This window comes from Arvicola amphibius, chromosome 8, assembly GCF_903992535.2.
Source record: "Arvicola amphibius chromosome 8, mArvAmp1.2, whole genome shotgun sequence".
Taxonomy (NCBI): domain Eukaryota; kingdom Metazoa; phylum Chordata; class Mammalia; order Rodentia; family Cricetidae; genus Arvicola; species Arvicola amphibius.
In genome coordinates, this window is record NC_052054.1 from 87,156,560 (window position 1) to 87,183,882 (window position 27,323).

At 40.6% G+C, this 27,323-nt stretch overlaps 1 protein-coding gene across 1 annotated transcript; it reads left to right on the top strand.

The window, feature by feature from the left end:
• Window positions 1–26,286, top strand: Ndufv2 (NADH:ubiquinone oxidoreductase core subunit V2). Its single transcript, XM_038339936.1, has 8 exons — window positions 1–180; window positions 14,577–14,642; window positions 16,067–16,129; window positions 16,210–16,326; window positions 18,516–18,684; window positions 21,460–21,569; window positions 24,784–24,860; window positions 26,128–26,286. Exons 1-8 carry the CDS (start codon window positions 130–132, stop codon window positions 26,219–26,221), a joined length of 747 nt encoding a protein of 248 aa, XP_038195864.1. The 5' UTR covers window positions 1–129; the 3' UTR covers window positions 26,222–26,286.
• Window positions 26,287–27,323: the final 1,037 nt, after the last annotated feature.

A 27,323-nucleotide genomic window follows, 5' to 3' on the forward strand; every position in this document is an offset into this window, starting at 1 on the left:
CGCGAGGCCCGGGTGCGTGAGCGCGCGCGCCGTGCGTCCTTGGCCCGAGAGCGCGCGCGCCGGGCCGTCAGTCCCGTTCGTCGGGAATCAGCCTAGAGCAGCCGGGATTGGAGAACTTTGTGGCCCGCCATGTTCTCCTTGGCGCTGCGGGCCAGGGCTGCTGGCCTCACCGCTCAGTGGGTAAGAGGCTCGGGGTGAACCCGGGCACTGTCGCCACCGTCGCCCGCTCTTCGTGCCTCCCTTAGCTTTGGTCCCGGGAGACCCCAGGGCGCTTGGTCGGGCCAGCTGGCGGCGGCAGGGTCGCCGCGGCCTTCGTCCTCCGAGCGGCTGGGATGCTCAGCCGCTGTGGCTGCGGCGGGTTTTGGGCCGTCCCTATGGGGCAGGGGAGTTGACCCCTAACTTAGTCAAGGTCAGGAAGGCAGTTGTCATTTGAACCTGGCCCTGCGTGGATCCCAGCAGCGAAGAAAGGGGCTGCTTGTCTACCTGGCTTAGTGGCTACTCTGCAACAGAATTAAAAGCATGTTGGAGAAAATGCTGATGTGCTTGCTGAAGGCTTGCTGAGTTCCTTCAGTCCTAGATAAAGGTGACCAGTGTTCCATTTACTGTAGTTTTTCATTCATTACAGGACGTGCTCCGTAGAAAATCGTACTATTTAACCGTGAAAGAATAGTACTGTGAACAACGGCACTGGCTAAAGAGTTGCAGTGTTATGGTCATTTGAATTTCAAGTACATCTTGTATAGGCAAAGGAATTGAATTGCCAAGATTGGAACACTGAAGTGAACCGAAAAATGCAGATTCCGGAGCCTGTGAGATAGCTCAGCGTGAAAGGAGCTTGCCTCCAAGCTTGAGAACTCGAGTTCAATGCCTTGTGCCCGTTTACCTGGAGGAAGAGAGCCACTCCGACAAGTAGTACTTTTGACCTTCACGGGCAGGACTTGGACACACAGTAAATAAACGTGAATGGCTCCTGTAATTAACTACAGGACAATCAGAGGAAAGAAAGAAGGTTTATTTGGTTGGGTTTTATTTTTCAAGCAGTAAAATAAAAATTAAGTCAGTTCTCAACAAAAGATTAGTATATATTTGTATAGAATCCATTCTGAGCTTTAGAATTAGATGTGTGCGTTGTGGAGGGTAGCATCACCCGTGACCTTTTGTAGTTATGTGACCTAGAGCAGTTAATCTTTGCTTCTGAAACCCTGAACTGGGGATATTCCATTGAGTCCGTCAGTAATCATTTGAAGTCTTACTGTGGGTAGAGTAGTGCTAGGTTCAGGTAACAGTGTGGATTGGATTATAGTGTTGTTGTTTTTTTCCTGTCGTTGTTGTGACTGGGTTTCTCTGTCCTGGAACTTGCTTTGGAGACCAGGCTGGCCTGGAACTCAGAGATCTACTTGCCTCTGCCTCTGCCTCTGGAGTGCTAGGATTAAAGGCATGAGTCACCCCACGGGGCTGGATTATCATATACCCTCCCCCCTTTTAAAGTGAGACCCTTTTAGGTCTCCCCATGCTGCCCTGGCTGGCCTGGAGCCTGCTAAGTGTGCCCTACTGGCTTTGAACTTTTGGTGGTCCTCCTGCCTCACCTCCTGAGTGCTGAGATTACAAATGTGAGCTCATGCCCTGCTGGTGTATATGTAATAATGATAGGTGATGTTTGGTGGCTCTTTCCTGTGTGTTAAATAGCTGCATTTTACGCCTTATTTTTGAGGGTGGTGTGGTGTTTTCATCAGTACAAATTAGAAACAGAATTCCTGTTCTTGGGTTATTTCGTGTAAGAACATCGATGAAGTACATATGAGTGTGGTTGGTCACTACTGAAATTCCAGCGCTCAGAGGCAGGAGGATCAGAATCTAGGTTATCTTTAATTACGTAGTAAGTTCAAGGTTAGCCTGGGCTGTATAAATTCTTGTCTATAAAATATGCCCAACTCAAATCCAAACCCCCTAAAACTAACGCAAGGTAAACATGGTAGTATAGTATAGTATAGTACAGTACAAAGGGGTCAGTGAAAGGTTTTGCAGTAGAGGGTAAGGCCCTGCTCTGTGGAGATGACCGTATAGGAATGACTGTATAATAGGTCTGATTGGAGTCAGAAGCTGGAACTTTGCATAGGTAAGAGAGACTTTTGGTACAAACCTGGATGAAAGATGATGAGGGTGAGACTGTCTACCAAGAAGCGCGAGAAAAGTTCCATAGATAGCTTTTGTTTATTTTTTCTTGAGGCAAAGGGTAACAAGAGGTATGAGTTGAAAAAAAGCAAGGTCTGGTTTTGTGAGGGTTTTTTTTGTTGTTGTTGTTGTTTTTTATTTTTTGTTAATATATAAAGTTACTTTTGAGGCAGTTTCTCCAGCCTTGGCTTGCCAGCCTCAAACTCACAAGATCCACCCAGGTCTGCCTCCCAGGTGCTGAGATTAAAAGTGGCCTAGCACAACACCTGACCTGAAAAGAAGTTAAATAGGAAAAAAAGGGGGGGAACCATAATAAATTTAAAGTAATATGTTTTTATTAAAAAAATAGTACATAGTACAGTTTCAATGAGTTCGATTTATTATGTAGTTAATATAAAAAATGGGATATTGGGTACAGCAAATAAGCTCGAGAAATACAAATTACCTATATTATCATTTTCATATCTGTATCTTCAGATCAGGTGTATACACATAAACTGTGTTTGTGAGAGAGAGTGAATGTGAGTGTGTGAGGGGCACATTGTATGTCGGAATAGGAGATCCCATGCCCGCACATTCCAGAGGAAGATGTCAGTTGTCTAATGCTGTTTCTCTGTTTTATTGCCTCGAGACCGGGCCTCTCAGTGAACCTGAGGCTCTTGGCCATGTTGTCTGGCTGTAGAGCTCTTGGCGTTCTGTGTCTCTTGCCCAGCAATGCTAGGTTTACAGGCATGTGTACTCATGCCCATTTTTATGTGAATTCTGGGGAATTTAACTCAGGTCCTCATTTTCCACAGGAAATAATTATACCCACTAAGCTATCTCTCCAGCCCAAACTTTAATATATTTTAACAAAATATAGAAGGAATTAATCATGCTTTTATAATTTTCCCCCATAATTTCCATATATTTTTTTTTTGGATGGGGTTGAGGATAGGGTCTCATGTAATCCAGGCTGGCCTCAAGCTTTTTCTACAGCCAGTGATGGCTTTGAACTCTTCATTCTCTTGCCTTCACCTCCCGAGCGCTGGGATTACAAGTCTGTGCTACCATGCCTGTTTTCTGTTTGCCCCCTCCTTTTTTTTTTTGATGATAAAAATCTTTTTATTGCCAAGCAGTGGTGGTGCATGCCTTTAATCCCAGCACTTGGGAGGCAGAGGCAGGTGAATCTCTGTGAGTTCAAGGACAGCCTGGTCTACAGGGTGAGTTCCAGTACAGCTAGCGCTGTTACACAGAGAAAACTTGTCTTGAAAAAAAAAAAAAACAAGCAAACAAAAAAACTTTTAAGTGTGTGTGTGTGTGTGTGTGTGTGTGTGTGAGCTTGAGTTTGTATATGCATTGATGTCCTTGGAGCTGAAGCCATAGGTGGTTGTCAGCCACTTGACATAAGATATTCAGGTCCTCTTTAAGAGCACTAAGTGCCTCTACTCAGCAGCCTCTCTGGCCCTTGTTTGGGTTTTGAGGCAGGCTCTCACACTATACTTCGAGCTGCTACGAAATTCACTAGTTAGCCCTGGCTGACCGCTAGCATACAGCATTTCTAGCTCAGCCTCCCAGGTACTTAATACATTTAAATCGGCTTATTAGTATGCATTTCTATACTGTCATTGTTTCCTTATTTGTGTGCATGTCTGTATGTGTGTGGACATGTGCCATGTTGGATATAGAGCCTTTACTAGCTGAGTAATCTTTCTGGCTCCACTGAATGCTAGATAGCCTTGCCTTGGTGGATGTTATATACCTTGTATGACCAGGCCTTTTTACTCTTCACAAATAGTGGGATATCAGAATGAACTTACCAAAATCAAAATAGGAGTAAGGTCTAATTAAGAAAATTCTTTCCTGAGAGAAACTTTGAGCATATCCATTTTCTTATTTGACATCATGTGTCTGTGGCTAGGCAGGTGCAAGTGAGGGCAAGCGTCTTCTGAATAGGAAGTGGGTCTGGGCTCTTGAGCCTGAACTACAGGCAGTCATGGGTTGTCTGATGTGGGTACTGCAGTCAAAGTCTCCGGAAGAGAACCAAGTGTTCCATCTCTCTAGTCTCCTTATCCCGTTACATTTTCCAAAGAAAGCACCTGTTGGTTAGAGTTGCCTCTGTGTTTACTATCTGCCAGTTCTCGTCTTTAACCATACTGCTGGCGCCCCGCCAAATTGCTTATGGCAGATGACCATAAGCACACAAGTTAGTATGAGCTGAGACTAAGACAACTCAGAATAGGCTTCTCATTCTCACTTGGGTGACGGCCCATAGTTCCCTGTAATGCTGATTGACACCTTACAACTCAGTACAGTCCCAAGCTACTGCTTCCAATTTTGAGATGTTTTCCCTGAGAGTGGGTTTTTTTTTTAGATTTATTTATTTATTTAGATTTATTTATTTATTATGTATATAACATTCTGCCTCCATGTATGCCCGCACGCCAGAGGAGGGCACTAGATCTCAGTACAGATGGTTGTGAGCCACCATGTGGTTGCTGGGTATTGAACTCAGGACCTCCGGAAGAGCAGCCAGTGCTCTTAACCTCTGAGCCATCTCTCCAGCCCCCGAGAGTGGGTTTTTGCTGTCATCCTCACACCTTCCCCTCAGTGAATAATTTTGAATTATATCCTGGACTTCGTGAATGTATAAGTTACACAGGCACTTCATTCTAATTTACTTCTTTAAGGAATCCCCATAGACCAAATACTGATTTTATTCTTTAGCAGGGCTGCTTAGAGTCTGTCAGTTACACAGGGGTCTGTCAGAGAGCTGAGTAGTTTCTATACAGAACACGATGCTTCTCCATTTTGGCACTTCCTTTCCTGGGATTTCCCACTTGTCTGTGCCTGAGGTTATCCAGTTCCTTTGGTTGGTCAAGTCATTTAAGACTGTTCCCCTCTCCTTATGCCTAGCACAGGGTGGGCTACGGTTGTCTTCTGGGTGAAACAAAAAGACCAAAGCATTGGTGTCTGCCTGGTTTTGGTTGGTTGTTTCTTAATATCTTTTTTTGTATTTTTTAATTGATATTTATTGAGCTCTATATTTTTCTCTGTTCCCCTGCCTCTCCCCTCCCCACTTCAGTCCTCCCCCAAGATCCCCTTGCTCCCAATTTACTCGGGAGATCTTGTCTTTTTCCACTTTCTACTTCCCGTGTAGATTAGATCTACGTAAGTCTCTCTTAGTGTCCACATTGTTGTCTAAGTTCTCTGGGATTGTGGTTTGTAGGCTGGCTTTCTTTGCTTTATGTTTAAAAACCACCTATGAGTGAGTACATGTGATAATTGTCTTTCTGTGTCTGGGTTACCTCACTCAAAATAATATTTTCTAGCTCCATTTTCCTGCAAAATTCAAGATGTCGTTATTTTTTCTGCTGTATAGTACTACTCCATTGTGTAAATGTACCACATTTTCCTTATCCATTCTTCGGTCAAGGGGCATTTAGGTTGTTTACAGGTTCTGGCTATGACAAACAAAGCTGCTGTGAACATAGTTGAGCACATGACCTTGTGGCATGATTGAGCATCCTTTGGATATATACCCAAAAGTGGTATTACTGGGTCTTGAGGAAGGTTGTTTCCTAATTTTCTGAGAAATCACCACACTGACATCCAAAGGGGTTGTACCAGCTTGCATTCCCACCAGCAATGCAGAAGTGTTCCCTTTTCTCCACAACCTCTCCAGCATAAGTTATCATAAGTGTTTTTTGATCTTGACCATTCCTGTAGGTGTAAGATGGAATCTCAGAGTTGTTTTGATTTGCATTTTTTTTAAAAAAAGATTTATTTATGGGGCTGGAGAGATGGCTCAGAGGTTAAGAGCATTGCCTGCTCTTCCAAAGGTCCTGAGTTTAATTCCCAGCAACCACATGGTGGCTCACAACCATCTGTAATGAAGTCTGGTGCCCTCTTCTGGCCTGCAGGCATAAACACAGACAGAATATTATATACATAATAAATAAATATAAAAAAGATTTACTTATTATGTATTATGTATATAGTATTCTGCCTACATATATCCTATAGGCCAGTAGAGGGCATCAGATCTCATTACAGATGGTTGTGAGCCATCATGTGGTTGCTGGGAATTGAACTCAGGACCTCTGGAACAGCAGTCAGTGCTCTTAACCTCTGAGCCACCTCTCCAGCCCTTGATTTGCATTTCTCTGATGACTAAGGATGTTGAACATTTCCTTAAGTGTCTTTCAGCCATTTTAGATTCTTCTGTTGAGAATTCTCTGTTTAGGGGTCTGTACTCCATTTTTTTTTATTGGATTATGTGATCTTTTGGTGTCCAGTTTCTTGAGTTCTTTGTATATTTTGGAGATCAGACCTCTGTCTGATGTGGGGTTAGTGAAGATCTTTTTCCATTCTGTAGGCTGTTGTTTTGTCTTGTTGACCGTGTCCTTTGCTTTACAGAAGCTTTTCAGTTTCAGGAGGTCCCATTTATTAATTGTTTCTCTCATTGTCTGTACTGCTGGGGTTATATTTAGGAAGTGGTTCCCTGTGCCAATGTGTTCAAGTGTACTTCCCACTTTCTCTTCTATAAGGTTTGGTGTGGCTGGCTTTATGTTAAGGTCTTTGATCCATTTGGACTTGAGTTTTGTGCATGGAGATAGATGTGGGTCTGTTTTCATTTTTCTACATGTTGATATCTAGTTATGCCAGCACCACTTGTTAAATATGCTTTCTTTTTTCCATTTGATTTTTTTTTTTTTTTTTTTTTTTTTTTTTTTTTTGCTTCTTTATCAACTATCAGGTTCGAAGATGTGTGGATTGATATCCAGGTCTTCTGTTCGGTTCCATTGGTCCTCCTGTCTGTTCTTATGCCAATACCAGGTTGTCCAGTACTGTGGCTCTGTAGTAGAGTTTGAAGTCAGGGATGGTAATGCCTCCAGAAGTTCTTTTATTGTACAGGATTGTTTTGGGTATCTTTTTTTTTTTTTTTTTTGCTTTTAATATGACGTTGAGTACTGTTTTTTCGAGGTTTTTGAAGAATTTTTGCTGGGATTTTAATGGGCATTGCGTTGAATCTGTTGTTTCTTAATATCTTCACCATTTTTTTCTTGTGAATTTATAGTTACTACCTGGAAATTTGGCTTGATAGTATCTACATAGCTGTTCTAGAAATATGCCACCTTCAATGGTAGCTCTTTCCAGTTGTTTAAGTTTTGTGAAAACTTTGTTTGTAGATAGGGTCTCACTTTGTAGCCCAGGCTGGCTTTAGACTTCAGCAGTCTTCTTGTAATTCTCAAGTGTTGGGGTTACAGGTATGAGTCACCATGCCTGGTTTACATTAGAGATTTTTTTGTTTGTTTGAGATAGTGCCTCTCTATGTAGACCTGGCTGGCCTATCATGTTGGAGATATTTAAAGCTAACTTTGCAAAATCACAGCAGACCCAAAAGAAGTTTTACCTTTTACACTGGGCATGTTGTGCATGCCTGTAATCCCAAAGGCAGGGGGATCTCAGTGAGTTTGAGGTCAGCCTGGTCTACATAGCAAGTTCAGGATAGCCAGGGCTACTTAGTGACCCTGTTTCAAAAAACAAGCAAAAAAAAAAAAAAACCCAAGAAATTTTATCTTAAATTGTATGTGTCTGAAAACCCTAAATCACAGATTTTTCTCAGTTTATGGGTTTACATACACTCCTACTTTTTAAGTTGAAGATTTAATGATAACCTTACCTATTGAACAGAATAGCTTGGCAACATAGTATCCTATAAAGTAGAGTGGGTCACCCTTTTGTTTGGTGTGTGTGTGTGTGTGTGTGTGTGTGTGTGTGTTTAAATTTTCCTCTCTGAAGTTGTTCAGGGAAATTATTATATATGATGAGGAACCAAACTGAATAAGTACTATAGGTATAGGAGGATGTGCCAGTTCTTTTTCCCAGCGGCTGTTATGAGGATGACTTAACACCGTCATGACGAGTGGGAAGTATAAAGCGCAGTAGTGCTGTAAGTTTAAGGAGCGAAGTGCGTGGTAGGATGGAGAAGAGATAAGAGGGTGGAAGATGAGGTTGGAAAGGGTCCACAGGCCTTTCCTATAGCACACACGGATCCAGACTTCATTCACTTTGTAACAGCAGGTTTAGATTGATCCCAGTGCTACCCCCTGTAGCCCTCGCCCATTAGAATCCTAGTGGGAACCTCTAGAGATGTGGAAAAGCATGAGACAAAGTCAGGGAACCATGCCGTTGGTAGTAATCTGGGGTGGGGAGAGAACTGGAATAGAAGCAGGACCAGGACATGTAGTAGCAGAAATAACAATCAAAATAATTCAGGTAGAATATGTAAGACTTAGTGATTAGTAAGTGAGAGGGAACGTACCCTGAGATATTTTCTCGGACCCTGGCCTTCAGATGCTCTGTAAAGACTAATGTTAATGCATGTGTTGGTCTTTGCCTATAATCCTGGCGCTTTAGCCGGGCGGTGGTGGCGCACGCCTTTAATCCCAGCACTCGGGAGGCAGAGGCAGGCGGATCTCTGTGAGTTCGAGAACAGCCTGGTCTACAAGAGCTAGTTCCAGGACAGGCTCCAAAGCCACAGAGAAACCCTGTCTCGAAAAAACCAAAAAAAAAAAAAAAAAAAAAAATCCTGGCGCTTGGAGACTGAGGTAGGAGCCTAGAAAGTTTAGGCCAACCTCGGCTATAGTGAGACTCAGTCTCAAAACAACAACAGAAAAGACTAATGTTGAATTACCATGACTATTTTCTTATATCCTTGTTTAACTGAGGCAGCACATACGGGTACATATTTATAGAAGTACTATACAAATTATTTCTGGTAGAGAAGCAACTGGGATTAAACACCAGAATTATGTAGTTATAATGATGAATGAAAAAAAATTTTGGTGTTTCTTTTTTTTCTTTCCCAAGACAGGGTTTCTCTAGTTTTTTTGGAGCCTGTCCTGGAACTAGCTCTTGTAAATCAGGCTGGCCTCAAACTCACAGAGATCTGCCTGCCTCTGCCTCCCGAGTGCTGGGATTAAAGGCATGTGCCACCACTGCCCGGTTTGCCCTCTCCACTTTTAAATGTGAATGTCTGCTGTGGACATTCTGTTTTCTTGCTTGAACTAGTATTACCAGAGTATTTAGAATCAAAACTTAGGCTCTGGAAACCGTAAGAAGCTAGGTGAAGCCCTGTCTTCAGTATGCCAATTAAATAGTAAAAAGCAGAGAAAGATGTGTTCAAGTGTGACCACGTTGAGAAGAGGTGTTGGGCGCAGTGAGACCCCAGATCCCAAATTTCATGTAATCCCCTGATCTGAGTGCCTACAGCTGCTCTGAGCACGAGACCTTCAGGAGTTCCTCGTGGCAGGAGAGTGGTTTCTGGTGGGTTTGGCTGGGGCGTGGCTATCTCTATATAATCTGCCCCTGAACACAATAAAGGGGGCATTCTTGGGGAATTCAAGGATGACCCGTGTCGCTGTGTCTCTGTCTGTGTGTGTTTGTGTATTTTAACCTCCTGCCCCGTGCCCGCAGCTCCGTAACTGGGTAAAAGCTCACAGAGCGCAGACACGGGGGGCGCGATGCGCGGCAAAGAGGAACAAAGAAGAGAGTCCAGTGACACCTTTTCCCTTAAGTCACTTTTGGGGTATTGATCTGAGGTGTGGGTTAAATAAGGGCACAAGGGATGTATAACTAAGCAGTTTTTATCCAAATGTGATCGTGCCTGTCACTGACAGACCTCTTGTCCAGCCTCCTAGTCTGTCCTGCAAGGTCCTGTGACAAGTTGTTAGAATGATGTGAAATCTCTTCCTGCAAGAGAGGTTCTCCTCTGGGTTGCACCAAGACTTCAGTTTCCCCCCTTCCCAGCATGAGATTCCTGTGGAAACTAATTCTTTTGAGGGTCCATTGTTTTATTAGACTGATAGCAAAGTGGGGGGCAGCATATATGTCTCTAAGAAGTCATCTCTCCTGCCAGGGCAGTTACACTGGCAGCAAGGAGAGTGTCAATAGCAAGTTAGCAGGTATTAATATGTTTAGCATTCATCAGCCCTCACACAGTTGTTTGTAGGGTAAAGAAGCTAAGGGTTTTGAAATGGTATTGCAAAGAATCTATGCAAAGAACCTAAAGAAATAGTCATTACAAATATAAGGAACCACTGAGTGGCTAACAAGCCACTAACTTCTGGAGATGCTCAGAGGAGTTGGACAGAGAGAGGTACATCTATCTTACCTAGCCTGCTTTGGGCAGCTATGAGTTTGTCCTAACACGGAATAATAAACTCACTTAAAATGTGAAATTTTTGTGCTGTAATTTGATCAGATTTTTTTAAAAATAATTTTTATGTTCCTTGGTGTTTTACCTGCATATATGTCTGTATGAGGGTGTCAGAAGCCCTGGAACTGGAGTTGCAGACAGGTGTGAGCTGCCATGTGGGTGCTGGGAATTGATTCTGGTTCTCTGGAGAAGCAGCCAGTGCTCTCAGCCACTTAGCTATTGCTCTAGACTCTGATCAGGTGGTTCTTGAGTGAACTCTTGATGACAATATCCAACACTGTGCTGCAATGCCAAATGTTTGGTAGATTTGGTAGATGGTTTGTGTGTGAGAGAGGCATCCTAGTGGAAGGGTTATATTAAACTGACTCCAACAGAACAATTAGAAAGCTGGGACTAATGCACCAGAGTGGAGGGGCTTGTGTAAAATTGATGGCTTGGTTTGTTGTGCTCTCTCTTCTTCTTCTTCTTTTTTTCTTCATTTTTTCCTTAATCCATCTTTTAATTAATTAATTAATCTATTAACTCATCCTGGCCACAGCCTCCCCCCAGTCCTACCCTTCCAGTCCCTCCTCTAAGCCTCCCCATCCCTTCCTTTTCTGTCTCCATTCAGGAAAGGACAGGTCTCCCATGAGTATCAATAAAATATGGCATATCAAATTGCAGTAAGACTAAGCCCCTTCCCCCTTATTAAGGCTGGGCAAAGCAACCCAGGATGAGGAGTATGGTCCCAAAAGCCAGTAAAAGAATTGGAGACAGTCCCTGTTCCCATTATTAGGAGTCCAGTAAGAGGACTAAGCTCCTCAACTGTAACATATATGCAGAGTGTCAAGGTCAGTCCCATGCAGGATCCCTGGTTGTCCGTTCAGTCTCTGGGAACCCCTATGAGCCCACCTTAGTGGATTATGTGTCTTCCCATGGTGTCCTTGACCCCTCTGGCTCCCACACTCCTTTCTTCTTCTCAGCAGGATTCCCAAACTTCATCTAATACTTGGCTGTGAGTCTCTACATCTGCCTCCATCAGTTGCTGGATGATGCCTCTCTGATGATAATTGGGCCAGATCACCAATCTGATCATGAGAGATGGGAAGTTTGGGCTACTTATCCACTATTGCTAGGAGGCTAAGCTGGGGTCCTCCCTATAGACTCCTGGGAGATTGCCCTGCGCCAGGCTTCTACCCACCTGAACACCTTTCTACCAGCAGTCTCCCTCAGCACTCTATCCCTCCGTGCTCCCCCCCAACTGATCACTTATGTTCCTGACCCCACCCGCCTTCAGTCCACTCACAAAATCTCTTCCATTTCACCTTCCCAGGGAGAGCTGGGTGTCCCCCATTAGCCCCCCTTGTTACCTAGTTCTCACTGGGTCTATGGATTGTTGTGCTCTCCTTTCTGTGTGCCTTGAATGAAAGATGGCCTGGTATTTTGGATATGCTCATAAGTGGTAATACATAATTAGCATGAATAACTCATGCACGAAAGTTCCTCGTGGTAGCACCAGCGCTACTCCCACCCCCTTTCCACGTCCTTTAAGTAAAAGAGAAATTTATATATTAACTTCAGCAGAGAGGAAGTAGATGGTTTTCAGCTATATAAAACATCATTTTATCAGAATAATCCACAGCCTAATTACAATATAAAAACCCATTACTTGCAAATGCAAGAAACACTAATTTGTTTTGACAATGGCTCTTTGTTACAGTTATAAACAAAAGACAATTATCTGTCATGCTTTAAAAATTTACCTTAAATCTTTCAGTTACTGTTTTATCCTGTGTCTGCTAAGTAGATAACAATGCTTTAACATATTAGGAAGTTCTTTCAGAGTAATACCACAATCTTAAAACAGCCCAATAAAAAGACACCCATTAGAGAGAGAGAGAGAGAGAGAGAGAGAGAGAGAGAGAGAGAGAGAGAGAGAGAGAGAGAGCGCTCTTGCTTTTAATCCCAGCACTTGGGTCTCTGTGAGTTCAATGTCATTCTGGTCTGCATAGTGAGTTCCAAGACAGCCAGGGCTTTCTAGAGAGATCCTTTCTCAAAATAAGCAAACAAAACCCTTAAGTTTTACAAATATTAAATGAGGGGCTGGAGAGGTAGTTCAGTGGTTAAGAGCACTGGCTGCTCTTGTAGAGGATGGGAATTACATTCCCAGCACCCACATGGTGGCTCACAACCATCTGTAACTCTAATTCAGGGGATCTGACACTCTCTTCTCTTCCATAGGTACCAGTCTTATACACACTACACAGACATACATGCAGGCAAAACACATATGTGCATGAAATTTAAATAATAAAGTGAGAGATTGAGAGGTGGCTCAGCAGTTAAGAGCCCTTAGTACTCTGAGGACCGCGTTTGGATCCCAGTACACACTGTGTAGCTCTCAGCTCCCTGCCATGCCACATCTTCTGTTTTTTGTGGGCTCCTGCGCGCGCGCGCGCGCGCGCACACACACACACACACACACACACACACACACAGTAATGCTAGATCCTCTTCTAATCTTCATGGTTACCTGCACACACACATGTGCCCACACAACCCTTTACCCCTTTGAGATCAGGTCTTTGTATATAGGCCTAGATTCATAGCATCCTCCTATCAACCTTCCTAGTGCTAGGGTGATAGGCGGGACAATATCACCCCTGCTACTGTAATGTTCTTTAAAAGTGAATTCCCAAAAGTATTACTATGTTAAAAATGTAAATTCTTTGAGGTTTTTCATAAATCATACTAGTTTGCTTCCCTAAAAGGCTTGTATGAGTGTTTGCCTAATGCATTCGTAAGCCCATTTCTCCCATGCTCTCAACAAAATGGAATGTTATGTTTAAAAAAAAAAAAGCCCAAGCCAAAACCTTTTCCTAATTTAAGCTGGTGATATTTTAAATGGCATGCTTTTAATTGCTAGTAAGTTTTTAAAATTAATTTTCCTCATTTACTTAATGCATTTATGATCTCTTCTTGGTGTTATCCTTTTATCATAGAAGTGTGTAAGACTTAGTAGTCATCAGCATGGTCAGTAGATGATGCCAGAAGGAAAGAGCAGAGGAGTCAGAGCCGAGCCCCGAAGACAGCGACTTTCAGGGAGTAGCTAACCTGACGTCAGTGGGATGAGTGTCAAGGCCCCGATGTGAAAGGAGTGATCAAACACTTCCCTACTTCAAAATCAATCATTTCTTACACTATTATGCAATGACTGCTTTCTTAGCTTTTACTTAGGTAATTGTTATTCAGTTTTTTTCAGTTGTTATTCAATTGTTTTTATATTTCCCTGTGTCCTCAGCTAGAGTGACAGCAATGATCAATTTCTAGTTTAGTCTCAGTTTCCTTTATGGGGTGTTTTTTTTTTTCCTTCTCTGTGTAGCTCTGACTGTCCATTTATGGATCACAGAATTCAGAAATGGTAGGATTAAGAATAATAGTTTAATTGTTTAGCATGGGAGGTCAACAGTAGAGGAGAGGAACAAGAGGACAAAATCTAACAGTCAGAATCGTTCCCGAGCAGTTGCACCTTATAAGTCTACAATTAGACTTAGAGGCAGTGAGGTGTGGGACTGGAGTTGCAGAAGTAGTTTAGTAAGAACTGAAAAGGCTGCCAGATTGGTAACACAGCCTATATTCAATCTAGTACCAGGGAGGCTGAGGCAAATAGAAAAAAAATAAAGGCCAGCCTAGGCTACATAGGGAGACCCTATTAAAAAAATGTTTAGAGGATTTTTTTTGTGTGTGTATTTACCATATTTACTATTAGGGCCAGGCTTGATAGTGCACACTTTTAATTCCCACTTGGGAGCCAGAGGCAGGTGGATCTCTGTAAGGTCAGCTTGGTCTACAGAGCAAGTTCCAAGGCAACAGGACTACGCAGTGAGACCCTGTCTCAGAACAAACAAAACTTTACCATCTTGTTGATTCAGCCAAAGGGAAAGAAAGACATCCAGTTGATTCTCAGTATTGCATGCCAGCCTAGGGAAGCATAGTGTGAACAGGACAGCTGTGTTCAGCTCTGGTTTGAGTTTTGGTCAGTTCTTGCACTGACTCTACAAGTGAGCTAATAATGTGCCTAGCCATTTCTTGAGCCTTTTGAAGGAGACGGGCACGGGTACAAACCTCCCAAGATGATTCCTGAAATAATCTGATTCTCTTGCTCTAAGTTATGACTCTTCAAGTACTTCATAAAAATTTTCTTAAAATTTTTTAACTTCAGGGAAGACATGCAAGGAATTTGCATAAGACAGCTGTGCAAAATGGGGCCGGAGGAGCCTTATTTGTGGTAAGTAATCAAAATTCCTCATAATGGAAAGACTTGGAAATTTGAGTGAGTCTACTGTAATATCTTAAATTGTGGGGTGTGTTACCACTTTTGTGGCCTAGAATGTGCAGGGTTGAATGCAAAATCTTTAAAATCTCTGTTTTAATTTTGTGTGTGACTAAGAGCATGCATGTGCACTGTGTCTATGCAGAAGCTGGAGAAGGTTAGAAGATACTGTTAGATCCTTAGGAACTGGTGTTATAGGCAGCTTGAGCCGCCATGTGGGTGCTGGAAACCAAGCCTGAATCCTTTGCAGGAGCAATAAGTGTTCTTACCCTCTGAGCTTTTTCTTCCACCCAAAACACCAAAACCTTACTTAATACTTGTATTTTTTGGCATATATTGGCCATTGTAGGGATTTAAATATAGCTTGTAAAATGATGTTTGGTCCAGCTGACCCTCTCAAATAGAAACTAACACCTGGGAACCTAAGAGTATCTACGAATAAGAATTTGGGTAATTGTTTAGTAAAGTTACTATGACCACCTAACTTGGTGATCAGACTCCATGGTCTAAAAGTCAGTCATGTTGGTTGACTGAAGGGAACAAGGTTGTAACTTAAGAAATCCCTAAAGGGTATTAGTTTGAAATAGTAATATAGCCAGGGCATTCCTACGTAATAAATAGATTACTTTTCTGAGCAGTCAGCCTCCATGTTTTTGGCTTCACATTTTTAACTCTAGGTGGTCTCTATAAGCACTTCAGTTTTGGTGTACAAATCAGAAAGCTTTAGATGCTGTGTCTGTTTATCTTGATATGAGCAGTTTTTAGGAATTAGTCTAGGGTTTGACATCAATGTAGTAAACATGTACGATGATTCAGACTTTGTAAAAACATTTGAAATTATTGTCCAAAGCTTTCATTTTCTTCCCTCTTTTGATTAACACCAAAAACAAAACTCAGAGAACATCAAGATATTCTGTTTATATTAAGCTTAGTATGTTGTTTAAAATTTTTTGAGATGTGTCTTACTATGTGTTGCTGGCTGTCCCAGAACTTGGTATATAGAGCAGGCTGGCCTTGAACTCACAGAGATTTCTGTGTTATTTTTTTCTTCTTTCTATTTTTGGTTTTTTGAGAAAGGGTTTCTTTGTGGTGCAGGTACCCTTAGAAACCAGAAGGGACCACTGGATACCCTGGAACTGGAGTTAGGAGTTATAAGTTGCCAAGTGTGGCTGCTAGGAACTGAACTTCAACCCTCTGCATTAGCAGCAAGCGTTTCTAACCTCTAAGCCATCTCTCCAGCCTATATGTACAATTTTGTGTCTTAATTACATAGGGCTGCCAATTTGTATTTGATAGCCCATTCCTAATGAAGTTGGATAGCTATTTTGGGGGATTTATTAATCTTTATTAATCTTGTTTTTATTTGTGTGTGTGTTTAGCATAGAGATACTCCTGAGAATAACCCAGATACTCCATTTGATTTCACACCAGAAAACTATAAGGTATGATTAAGTAAACAATATAAGTGATTTATCAAGTACTCACTGTTTTCATCGGTGTAAAAGGCATTTTCCTTTTACAGAGGATAGAGGCAATAGTGAAAAACTACCCAGAAGGGCATAAAGCAGCAGCTGTGCTTCCAGTCCTGGATCTAGCCCAAAGGCAGAATGGATGGTTGCCCATATCTGCTATGAACAAGGTACTGAATTCAGTTTTGCCGTAGGAAACAGGAAAGGTTGTGTGTAATAGCTTCTTTATATAGAAATCATCATGGTAATCATTAATATCAGAGCTTAGGAGTTTTGGGCCCTTTAGTCTCTCTCCTTCTCTCACACAGGATGGATGGATAGAGAGACAGACAGACAGATAAAACCTCCTGTTTTCATTCTTGCAGGAAAATAGGCATTGGTGTGTAAGAGGTTTCTGTCTACCCCACTGTCATCCTGTGTCCTTCCATGCTCCCTCCCCCAACCTTTTAAGGGAAATGATCTTAATGAAAAAAAATCTCAAATGTGTATAATTTATTATGAAGGCATTTTGAAAATTAATGCAATGTTTTAACACTAAAATTACAGTGTGTGGGGGTGAATATCCCTTACTAAATGTAATTTCTTAATATTTTGACATCTTTGTTCTAGTCTTTAACAAAAGTCTGTATGTAATATGTGGTATGTATGACATTTCTCACTTTCAGAACTGTCATTCAACCCAGTTCAGCCTATGAATAAACACTGTAAGATTCATCCTCTCTTCTTCTGAGACAGGGTCTGTCTGACACAGTGGCCCAGGCTAGTTTTTTTTTTTGTTGTTGTTGTTTTGGTTTTGTTTTTTGAGACAGGGTTTCTCTGTAGCTTTGGAGCCTGTTCTGGAACTCACTCTGTAGACCAGGCTAGTCTCAAATTCAAATATCCACCTGCCTTTGCCTCCTGAGTGATGGGATTAAAGGTGTGCATCACCACCGTCACCCAGTTTAGCCCATACTAGTCTTTTTGTTGTTGTTGTTTTTTCGAGACAGGGTTTCTTTGTGTAGCATCCCTAACTGTCCTGAAACTAGCTCTTGTAGACCAGGCTGGCCTCAAATTCACAGAGATCCGCTTGCCTCTGCCTCCCGAGTGCTGGGATAAAAGATGTGTGCCACCACTGCCTGGGAAACCCAGTTTTCATGCCTCAGCTCCCAAGCACTAAGATTAGAGACGTGAAGATTAATTGCTTTCAAACAGTTTCAGCAATAATCTAGATTTTAGTTTACTTATAGCCTGTTAATACAGTAATTACATTCATGTGACAATACAACATTTCATTTACAAAGAGCTGTATAAATCCAACTGATTGTATTTTCTACTTGACCACCTGTCATAGGTGTTCTGTTGTAGCTCACCCACTCTCATCTTTATTTTGTAGACTTTATTTGGTTTAACTGTTAAGGTAGAATCACAAAAAGGAACAAAAGACAAAGGCTATCATCCTTATTCAGAGACTAGGAATAGGTTGTGTTGATTTTTTTGTTTGCTTCATATACTTCCCTAATACTGGAATAATGTTACAAAGCTTTATTTAACTAAATATTATCCTTAGTAAACACAGTTGGTTAATTTTTTCAGAAACCTTGATGTAAAATGGAGATGTAGCTGAGTGAAAGAACATTGCCTATCAACTCCAAACCCTGGGTTTAATCTCAAGCACTAAGAAAGAAGGAAAAAGCAAAAATAGTATGATATATAGTGCTTGTGAAAAGTGTTTTATTTGAAATTATACCTGTTTTTAAACTCTTTAAAAATATTTTAAGCCAGGCCGTTGTGGTTCATGCCTTCAATCACAGCACTCAGGAGACAGAGGCAGGTGGATCTCTGGAGTTTGAGGTCAGCCTGGTCTACAGAGCGAGTTTCAAGACAGCCAGGGCTACACAGAGAAACCCTGTCTTGAGAAATCAAAATATATATAATATCATATTATATATATATATATATATATATATTATATATATAAATTAAATTTAGCATGTGATGTATACGTGGACACATGCATGCCACAGCATGTGTGGAGGTCAGAGGACAATTCTGTAGAGCTAGTTCTGCAAGTTCAGTCCTGATTCAGTCTTTATGAGAGTTCCAGAGATCAAACTCAGGTCATCAGGCTTCTGTGGTAAGTAAGCAAGGTCTTTTATTTGCTGAGCCATCTTGCCAGCCCATTTTTTTTTTTTAAAATGTTTTTAATAATGAGACGTCTCTCCTAAGTCTTGTTGATAGTAAGCCTCCAGGAGAAGACAAGGCACTTCACAAGTGACAGTGTAAGAGCACTTAGGACACACTGTAGTGCTGTTCAGAGTGGGTACATTACACTTCAGGTAGTAAACATTGTAACCATCTTTTTAATGTCTTAATATTTTAGGTGGCAGAAGTTTTACAAGTACCTCCAATGAGAGTATATGAAGTAGCAACTTTTTATACAATGTATAATCGAAAGCCAGTTGGAAAGTACCACATTCAGGTCTGCACTACTACACCTTGTATGCTTCGAGATTCTGACAGCATATTGGAGACCCTTCAAAGAAAGCTTGGTATGGGATACTTCATTTCTTTTGTTAACAGTACCAAGATCAGCCCAGGGTGTGGTTACAAAAAACCTTAATGCCCAGCACTTGGGAGGCAGAGGCAAGTGGATCTACAAAGTGAGTTCCAAGACAGACAAAACTATAGAGAAACCTTATTTTGAAATACCTCCCCCACCTCTCCATTACCCCCACCCCAAAAAAACAACACCAAGATGGTCTAACAGGTTATGGTGGTGCACACCTGTAATCTTAGCACTCAGGATGCTGAAACAGGAGGATTGTTGAGCTCTTCTAGGTCAGTCTAGGCTATATAGTGAGCTCTGGGTTAGCCAGGGCTATACATTCAGAACCTAGCTCAGTAGCTCCTTTCTGTCTACACTCCCTGCCTCCCAGATCAAATTGTCTTTCTAGATCTGACATCTTCCACCTAAAATTTTCAACTTCAATATATCTTATTTGGTTTGTACTTTCTTGATACTAAAAAAAAAAAAAAATCATTTGCTTTTATTTCTAGTTTGTGTTTTTCTGATTTTCCCCTTCAAGTCTAAGCTTTTAATCTATGTGAACCATTAAGTGTGTTTATAAGGCTTCTAGGAAAGTTGTCTCTCATATGTCAGCTTTTGTCACAAAACAAAGACTGTTCATGGCCTGGAGAGACGGCTCAGCTTAATGTACTGCTCTTCCGGAGGACCCAAGTTCAGTTCCTACCCAGCATCTATATATCAGGTAGCTCACAACCATCTCCTGGGGTACCTGCACTTACATGTGAGAATATACACATACACACACAAGTGAAAATAATTATAATTTTAAGCTGTCCATGTACTTTTCCAGAGAAGCAACAGAGTAAGTAGCAGCATAGTAAGACTACTTCACAATAAGGGAAGTTTTAAAGAGGTCTAAACAGAGCATACTTATAAAATAATTGGCCATTTTCCATACAAAATTGCCATTATTGCTTTTTTAACTTCGTGAAGTTAAAGTAAGTATCTTCCTGTACTGAAGAAACAGGACTTCACACTAGAGGCGAGCACTTTCAACACTGACTTGCATCCTCAGGCCCCCACCCCCTTTTTCACTTTGTTTGAGATAGGATCTTACTGAGTTGACCAAGCTGTTCCTGCTTGTAGTCCTCAGTCTTTCAAGTAGCTGATCTTTGTCATCAGTTGTGGCTTTTTTTTCTCAAGTCCTTGCATGCCACAGATGCATTTAGGTGATGTTTAAGTGTATAAGGCAGGAAGCTCAAGTTGGCCCCAAACTCAGCTAGCTCTAAGGCTTAGATTCTGATAGCTGCTTGGTATGAAGTATGTAGCATGACTAATAAAAACGTAGAGACAGATATTGGGGTTCAACCTGAAGACCAGAAAAGCAAAGCAACCAACCACTAGAGAGATCTTTTACCTCTACCAAGTCTTCAGACCAAAAGGGCAAGATTCTGTCTTCATGAATCCTCAGGCTCCACTCCCGTGAGCTCCTGTCTCTTCCCCTTTATACTCCTCTTTCCAGCCATATCCAGTGATATCCAGCCATATCACTCCTGTCTCCAAACACTGGGGTTAAAGGTGTGAGCCACCACCACCCGGACCTGTTTCTGAATCGGTCTTGTGTAGCCCAGGGTAGCCTTGAACTTCCAGAGATCTATCTGCCTCTGTCTCCTGAATCCTGGGACTAAAGGTGTGTGCCACCACTCCCTGACCTCTAGTAGCTTAACTTTGCATTCTGACCTTAAGCTTTATTTATTGAAATACAAATAAAATACCACTATATTATTAGTTATGTCAGGTTTTATATCCTTTCTTATTTAGCACATAAATGTAATATATATGTGCTTACATTGTGTGGTATAACTGGACTTTTTGTAAAGCACAGTGTTCACATCGTTTTGCTATTACAGATGGAGTTACCCTAGTATTTTCATATGTACACATTGAATGATCTTCATGTTGTGTATTAAGATTGTGTATAAGAAAAATTGCTAAGTCACACTTGCCATATTTTACCAATGTCTTCCCTTGAGTGTATGAGTATTCCGTAATAATCTTTGATCCTAGGTTTTCTGACTCTTTGCCAATCTAATGGTATAACTGTATTATTAGCAGTCCAATTATTTGCTTTTTTTAAATGACTTTATTTTTAGGTTATATTTATTTATTTATTTTTATGTTATGTGTTTGTGCAGTACCCACAGTGGCCAGAAGGCCTGAGACTAGAGTTAGAGGTTGTGAACCACTTGTGGGTGGTGGGAACCGAACCCAGGTCCCCTGCAAGGGCTGCCAGTGCTCTAACTACTTAGCAATTTCTCCAGCTCCCATTTACTTGCTTGCTTGTTTTGAAGCTTGAGGGCAATTTTATTAGTTTAAAAGAAAAACCCCAAAGCAGGCATGGAGGTAAGCCCTGTGGCAAACAAGCAGCTAGGTGGTAGGGAAGTCGTTCAGTCTTAGCACAATGTGAATGAAAACTGAGTAACGCCTGCTCTCCAGGCTTTTATTGACTATAAAGGAACAAGCCTACTTAAGAAAGCTAGGCACAGTAAATTTTATGTTTTTATTTATTTTGAGATGGAATCTTGCTATATAGCAGCCTGGCCTTGAACTTGAGATCTGTCTTGCTTTCCAAGTGCTGATTTATATTTTGCTGGGTTCTTTTCATTTTTTACAGAAATTTAATGCACACCAATATTTTTATATACTTATGTAACATATTGTTGATATGCCATTTTTCTTAAACCATACTGCTTTTAAGCTAGAATCTATTTCTTACAGTGATCATTTACATTTTTAGGAATAAAGGTTGGAGAGACTACACCTGACAAACTCTTCACTCTTATCGAAGTGGAATGTTTAGGGGCTTGTGTAAATGCACCAATGGTTCAAATAAATGACAACTACTATGTGAGTATCCAACTTCACATATGCTAATATTCTAGAGTATCCTATTTAAAATACTTTATTTCATGCCCATGCATGTTAGTTCTTGAGTTACTCATTTAGAAGAAACTATTTATAAAAGTATCTAGAAGGTTTTAAAAGAATTATCTTTAAACATTTTGCATTTTTTCTCCAGGATTTGATAAACTTGAGTTTTAAATTGTGATGAATTTAATCATTTACATATAGTAGAAACCAAGATGTAATAAAACACTTTTAGGGCATTTACTTAGATAATATTGTCTATTGATATCATCATTTGCAGAAAAAATTTTACATATAATTATAAATATAAGTAAAGCACCTCAAACCTTCTTTTTCTCTGCAGATACTTCCTCTCATAATTTAGTGTGGATCCTTCTTATAGATGTTTAAAGCTTTTTCTGTATAGTCTATATCTGTAGTAATATGTCATATTGCTTACGTTTTTAAAATGTGTAACATTTAAAATGTTTTTAAATGTGTAACATATCTCTATTACGTTTTTTAAAAAGTTAATTTTTTATTTTATGTGCATTGGTGTTTTGCAGTGGATGACAGGTCCCCTAGAATGGGAGTTACAGACAGTTACGAGCTGCTGTGTAGGTGCTGGGAGTTGAACCCTGGTCCTCTGGTAGACAGATAGTGGCTCTTAACCACTGAGCCATCTCTGCAGCCCCCCCGTACTACCTTATATCTCACAGATTTTGTGTTTATCTCTTTAACTTTGACCTGTAAGTTACCTGGCAGTGTTCTTAATATCCAAATATGTGCCGTTTTCTAGTTAGCATTTTAAAATTACTTGCTGTCCCAGTTATATCATGGTTTATCATTATAGTATTCTGTTAGTTTATATTTCTTTTGTTTGATTTCAGACAAGGTTTCTCTATGTAGCCCTGGCTGTTTTGCGTCTCTCTCTGTAGATCAAGCTGGCCTTGACTCTAAAGTTTCACCTGCTTCTGCCTCCTGAGTGCCAGGATTAAAGGCACAGGACACCACCATCCAGCTTATTTCTTAGAAATTAGTTCATAGAGATTCCTTGAGGTCTTTGTTGAAGAATGGATTTACCTTAATTGTCTGCTCGCAGAGATGTTAAAGGTATCTCCAAAGCTGATCTCTTTACAGCTTTTGCTTCGTTCATTCTGCAATGCCAAAGTTTCAAGACTAGACATTTTCTCTGCAGGGCAATGTACTTTCTAGGTTATCCTTATATCAAATGTACAGCCTTCTTTGGATCTTAACTTTGTGTGGTTAGGTTTGTGGTTATGAAGACTTTTTGTGCTGGACTGGGGTCTTGTCCATTGCCCTTCTGGTTATTGAAAACTTGGAGATAAATGTATTTGGTGTTTTCTTGATGATTTTTTTGTTGAGTTTGGCCTCTGTTATGTATTCCTCAAATAGAAATTAGACAGGGCTTTGTATGAAGAATGAATCTTGATATAGGAGCCTACAGGCATTTTTTTTTTGTTTTGTTTTTTTTTTCCAGTTAGTAGTTAGAGCTTTTGATTCAGGCCTCTGCTTATCAGTTACAACTATTGGTGATAATTATTCATTGTACTGTAATGTTTCTTCCAGCATTTGCAATTATTCTCTTGTTCCTTGGCACTTTTCTACTTGATTATTTTTATTGTCTTAGTCACTGTTCTTATTGCTATGAAGAGATACCATGACCAAGGCAACTCTTATAAAAAAGAAAGCATTTAATTGGGGCCTTGCTTGGTTTCAGAGGTTTAGTCCATTATCATGTGTAGATGGAACGGCGGGCTGTGTCCCATCACCCGGCTAGCTTTACCCAAAATAATTACACAGAAACTGTATTCATTTAAACACTGCCTGGCCCATTAATTTCAGCCTCTTATTGGCTAATTATCACATCTTGCTTTAACCCATATTTAGTAATCTGTGTAGCACCACGAGAGGTGGCTCACCAGGAAGATTCTTAACCTGCGTCCATCTTGGAGAGGAGAGCTTTGGCGACTGCCTGAGACGTCTGCCTGACTCTGCTTTCTTTCTCCCACAATTCTGTTCTGTCTACTCCGCCTACCTATGTTCTGACCTATCAGGCCAAACAGTTTTCTTTATTAATTAACCAATGAAAGCAACAGATAGATAGAAAACACTCCCACATCAATCATGACAGGAAGCTTGGCAGCAGGCATTGTGCTGGGGAAGTAGTTGAGAGCTACATCCTGATCCACAGGCAGCTCTATGAGGGCTGACACTGGGCTTGGCATGAGCTTTGAAATCACAAAGCCCACCTCCAATGACACACTTCCTTCATCAAGGCCATACCTCCCAATCCCTTCGAAAAATGCCACTCCCTGGTTACTAAGCATCCAAATAGATGGGGTTAGGGGAAAGGTGCTGTTCTTATTCAAACCACTTAAGTGATCCTCAAAACAAGTTCAGATTGAGTTATCAGTAAAGGAACTTGAGAGAGGCAGAGAGTGGTGAGGCCAGAACTCAAATGCAGAGGTTTCACTTGTGTAGGAGGAGGCCGCTTATTTGTTCCCAGGTGCTCAGCCCCGAAATAATTACACAGAAACCATATTATTTGCAGTACTGTTTGGCCAATAGCTTAAGCGTATTTCTGGCTAACTCATATCTTAAATTAACACATATCCATTAATTTGTGAGCCGGGCGGTGGTGGCGCACGCCTTTAATCCCAGCACTCGGGAGGCAGAGGCAGACGGATCTCTGTGAGTTCGAGGCCAGCCTGGTCTACAAGAGCTAGTTCCAGGACAGGCTCTAAAAAAAAAAAAAAAAAAAAAGCTGCAGAGAAACCCTGTCTCGAAAAACAAAAAAAAAAAAAAAAAAAAAAAATTGTGTATTGCCACAAGGCTGTGGCTTACTGGGTAAAATTCCGGCATCTGTCTCCGGTGGGGTGGCTTCTCCTGATTCCACCTTCTTTTTCCCTGCATTCAGTTTAGTTCCTCCCCCACCCCAGCTAAGTTCTGCCTTGCTATAGCAAGTTCTTTACTCATTAACCAATAAAAGCAACACACAGAAGGACTTCCCATACCACACTTGAAGTAAATGTAGTTTTGACTCTTTAGCTAAAGCTCTTGAAGTGTATTACATTATATATTGAAGTTATTCAGTTGTAGCTATCTTGGTAAATAAATAAATAAATTAATTTTAAGGATTTACAGATTTTTTTATAGCAGTAATTCATTAATGGCTTCAATTTTTCTATAGGAGGACCTAACACCCAAGGATATTGAAGAGATTATTGATGAACTCAGAGCTGGGAAAGTTCCAAAACCTGGGCCAAGGTATACTCTTACTTATCTATAATAAACTCTGATGGCATGACTTACACTGTAATAATCATAACCTTAATTTTTAAGAATTTTATTCTCATAAATGCTGACTGGAAGTTTACATATCTAAAGTTGTCACCTGAGCAAGATAAACTTTTTCTTAAAAATCTGTAAGATCAGGCTGGGGAGATGGCTCAGTGTTGGTAATGTTCTTTCCATGTAAGCGTAAGGATGGGTGTTAGACTCCTAGAACACATTTGAAAGCTGAGTGGGAATGGTGGTTGGGCTACAATCCCTGTTGGGAAGAGGAGTCAGGGAATTCCGAGTAAGGTGGCTGACCAGCATGGCTACAACACAAGCTGAGAGTTCAGCAGGAGACATTGGCTCCATATGTAAGGTAGAGAGTAATAGAGGTAGACACCTAACATTGACTCTGAGCCTCCAGGTACACATGCATTTCATACACATATGGAAAAAAATCTTATAAAATAATCTGATCTACCAGAACATTTATACTGAAAGAATCGTATGCGAATAGAAGTCTGTTGCTTAAAAGTTCATATTATTAGAAGATTGATCTGAAGTTAGCTTCCTTCTTATTTCCACCTAAAGATCCAGTTTTCCCTTTCAATCAATACAGGATAATTTAAAATTATTTACTATGTTCATGTATAGTGTGTATGTGGAGTTGGTTCTCTCCTTATACCTGTACAAGAGTTCCAGGTTCTGAATTTGTGTTGCTCACCATTTGCAGCAATCACATTTTTCTACTAAGCCATGTCACAGACCGTAATACAAAGTAAGCTTTATTACTAGTTTTTTCTTTTAGTACAAAATCGTTTAAATACCTCTTCCAAAAAATTATGGTTACTTTTCTTGAAATAACAATCTTGTATTCTTCCTATCTTTGTTGTCGTATTGAATATGACAGGTTCTTTAATTGGTTCTTCTAATATGACATAGTTTGATTTCTCAACTAAATATGTACAGTCATATGCCACATAATGATATTTAATCAACAATTGAACCACAGATAGTACCAAAAAATTACAATAAAGCTGAAAAGTTCCTTTTATTATCAACAGGGTCTTACTTTGTAGCCCTGGCTGGCATGGAACTATATAGACCAGGTTAGCCTTGAACTCACAGAGGTCTATCTGCCTCTGCCTCAGAGTGCTGGGATTAAAGGTGTGTACCACCATACCTGGTCAGAGTTCTTTTTTAAGAAAAAATGTGTAAATGTTAATCACTAATAATCATTACTTGCTTTTCTTTTCAGGAGTGGGCGTTTCTGTTGTGAGCCAGCTGGAGGCCTTACCTCTTTGACAGAACCACCCAAAGGACCTGGCTTTGGTGTGCAAGCAGGCCTTTAACTTATACTCAGCTGTAAAAACTGTCACTGAAGAAATAAAATATGAGCCTATCTGCATACACTTCATACTGTTTGTTTCTCTCCACTGTCCGGCTCGGCAGTAACCTAGCAACTTGCAGCTGTTAAGTATTATGTCAAAACAACAAAAACATCACCTTAGTCTACCTGTAAAGACTCTTATTATTATAATCAAGTTACCCTAGTGTAACCATTTTAAACTGCCAAGTCATTTCTATCAGTATTAGGTCATGATGAAATAAAAGTTCTCCAAATTTCAAACATGTTTTTCTTTTCCATCTCTAGATGTGGCCAAGTTTTATGTTAACATTTTCTTTTTATAAGCCTTATCAGTATCTTCGTTAAACATTTTAATACTTAAAGCATACAGTCATTACCATGTTTCTAACTTGTAAACCTCCCTGTTAGTAATAGGGGTAAGAGGGTTTTCTCCAAAAGCATTTTATATATACAGGTTCCCATTCTGTAACCCTGGTTGTATGTAGACCACAGCCTCCCAAGTTTAGGATTACAGTAAAAGCATTACTAGTAAGAAGAAAAGCCAATTTGATGTTATCTTTGATTATAACCCATTTATTTATTTAGATACAGGCTCTCCCTCTGTAGATGGGGCTGGCCCCGCCCCGAGTGCTAGGACTAAAGGTGTGCACCCGCCATCACACCTGGCCCTTTAACTGTATTTTGTTGTTGTTTTGAGGCAGGGTTTCACCATCTTTTGCTATATTCTTAACAGTGAAAGCATACATTAACTGATAATTAACCCATTTAAAAAATGGGTGAATATGGACATGTTTGTATGACTAGAAAATGAGGTAATAATACAGTATTTGGGAAAAGTCAGAAGGAAATAGCTTTAATTATTTAATTAATGGAATAATCAGATCGCTTCAGGATTTATCAGTCACTGGCCTTACAGGTGCCTCATTAGAGGAGGCAGAGGCAGGTTAGAGGTCAGCCTGGTCTGTGTAGCCAAGTCCACCCAGAGTCTATTGATCTAAAAGCAACTTTTTTGTTTCTTTCCACCCATATCCAAGTTAAATGTTGCATTCGAATAGCAGCCAAGTGCTTTCCTACTTACTGTTCAT

Bases quoted from the DNA above. Each gene is read 5' to 3' on its own strand.
- Ndufv2 (XM_038339936.1), top strand. From the start codon at position 130: ATGTTCTCCTTGGCGCTGCGGGCCAGGGCTGCTGGCCTCACCGCTCAG. The intron at 14,643-16,066 runs GTAAGTAATCAA...GTGTGTGTTTAG, and splicing joins CCGGAGGAGCCTTATTTGTG to CATAGAGATACTCCTGAGAA. The intron at 18,685-21,459 runs GTATGGGATACT...TTACATTTTTAG, and splicing joins GACCCTTCAAAGAAAGCTTG to GAATAAAGGTTGGAGAGACT.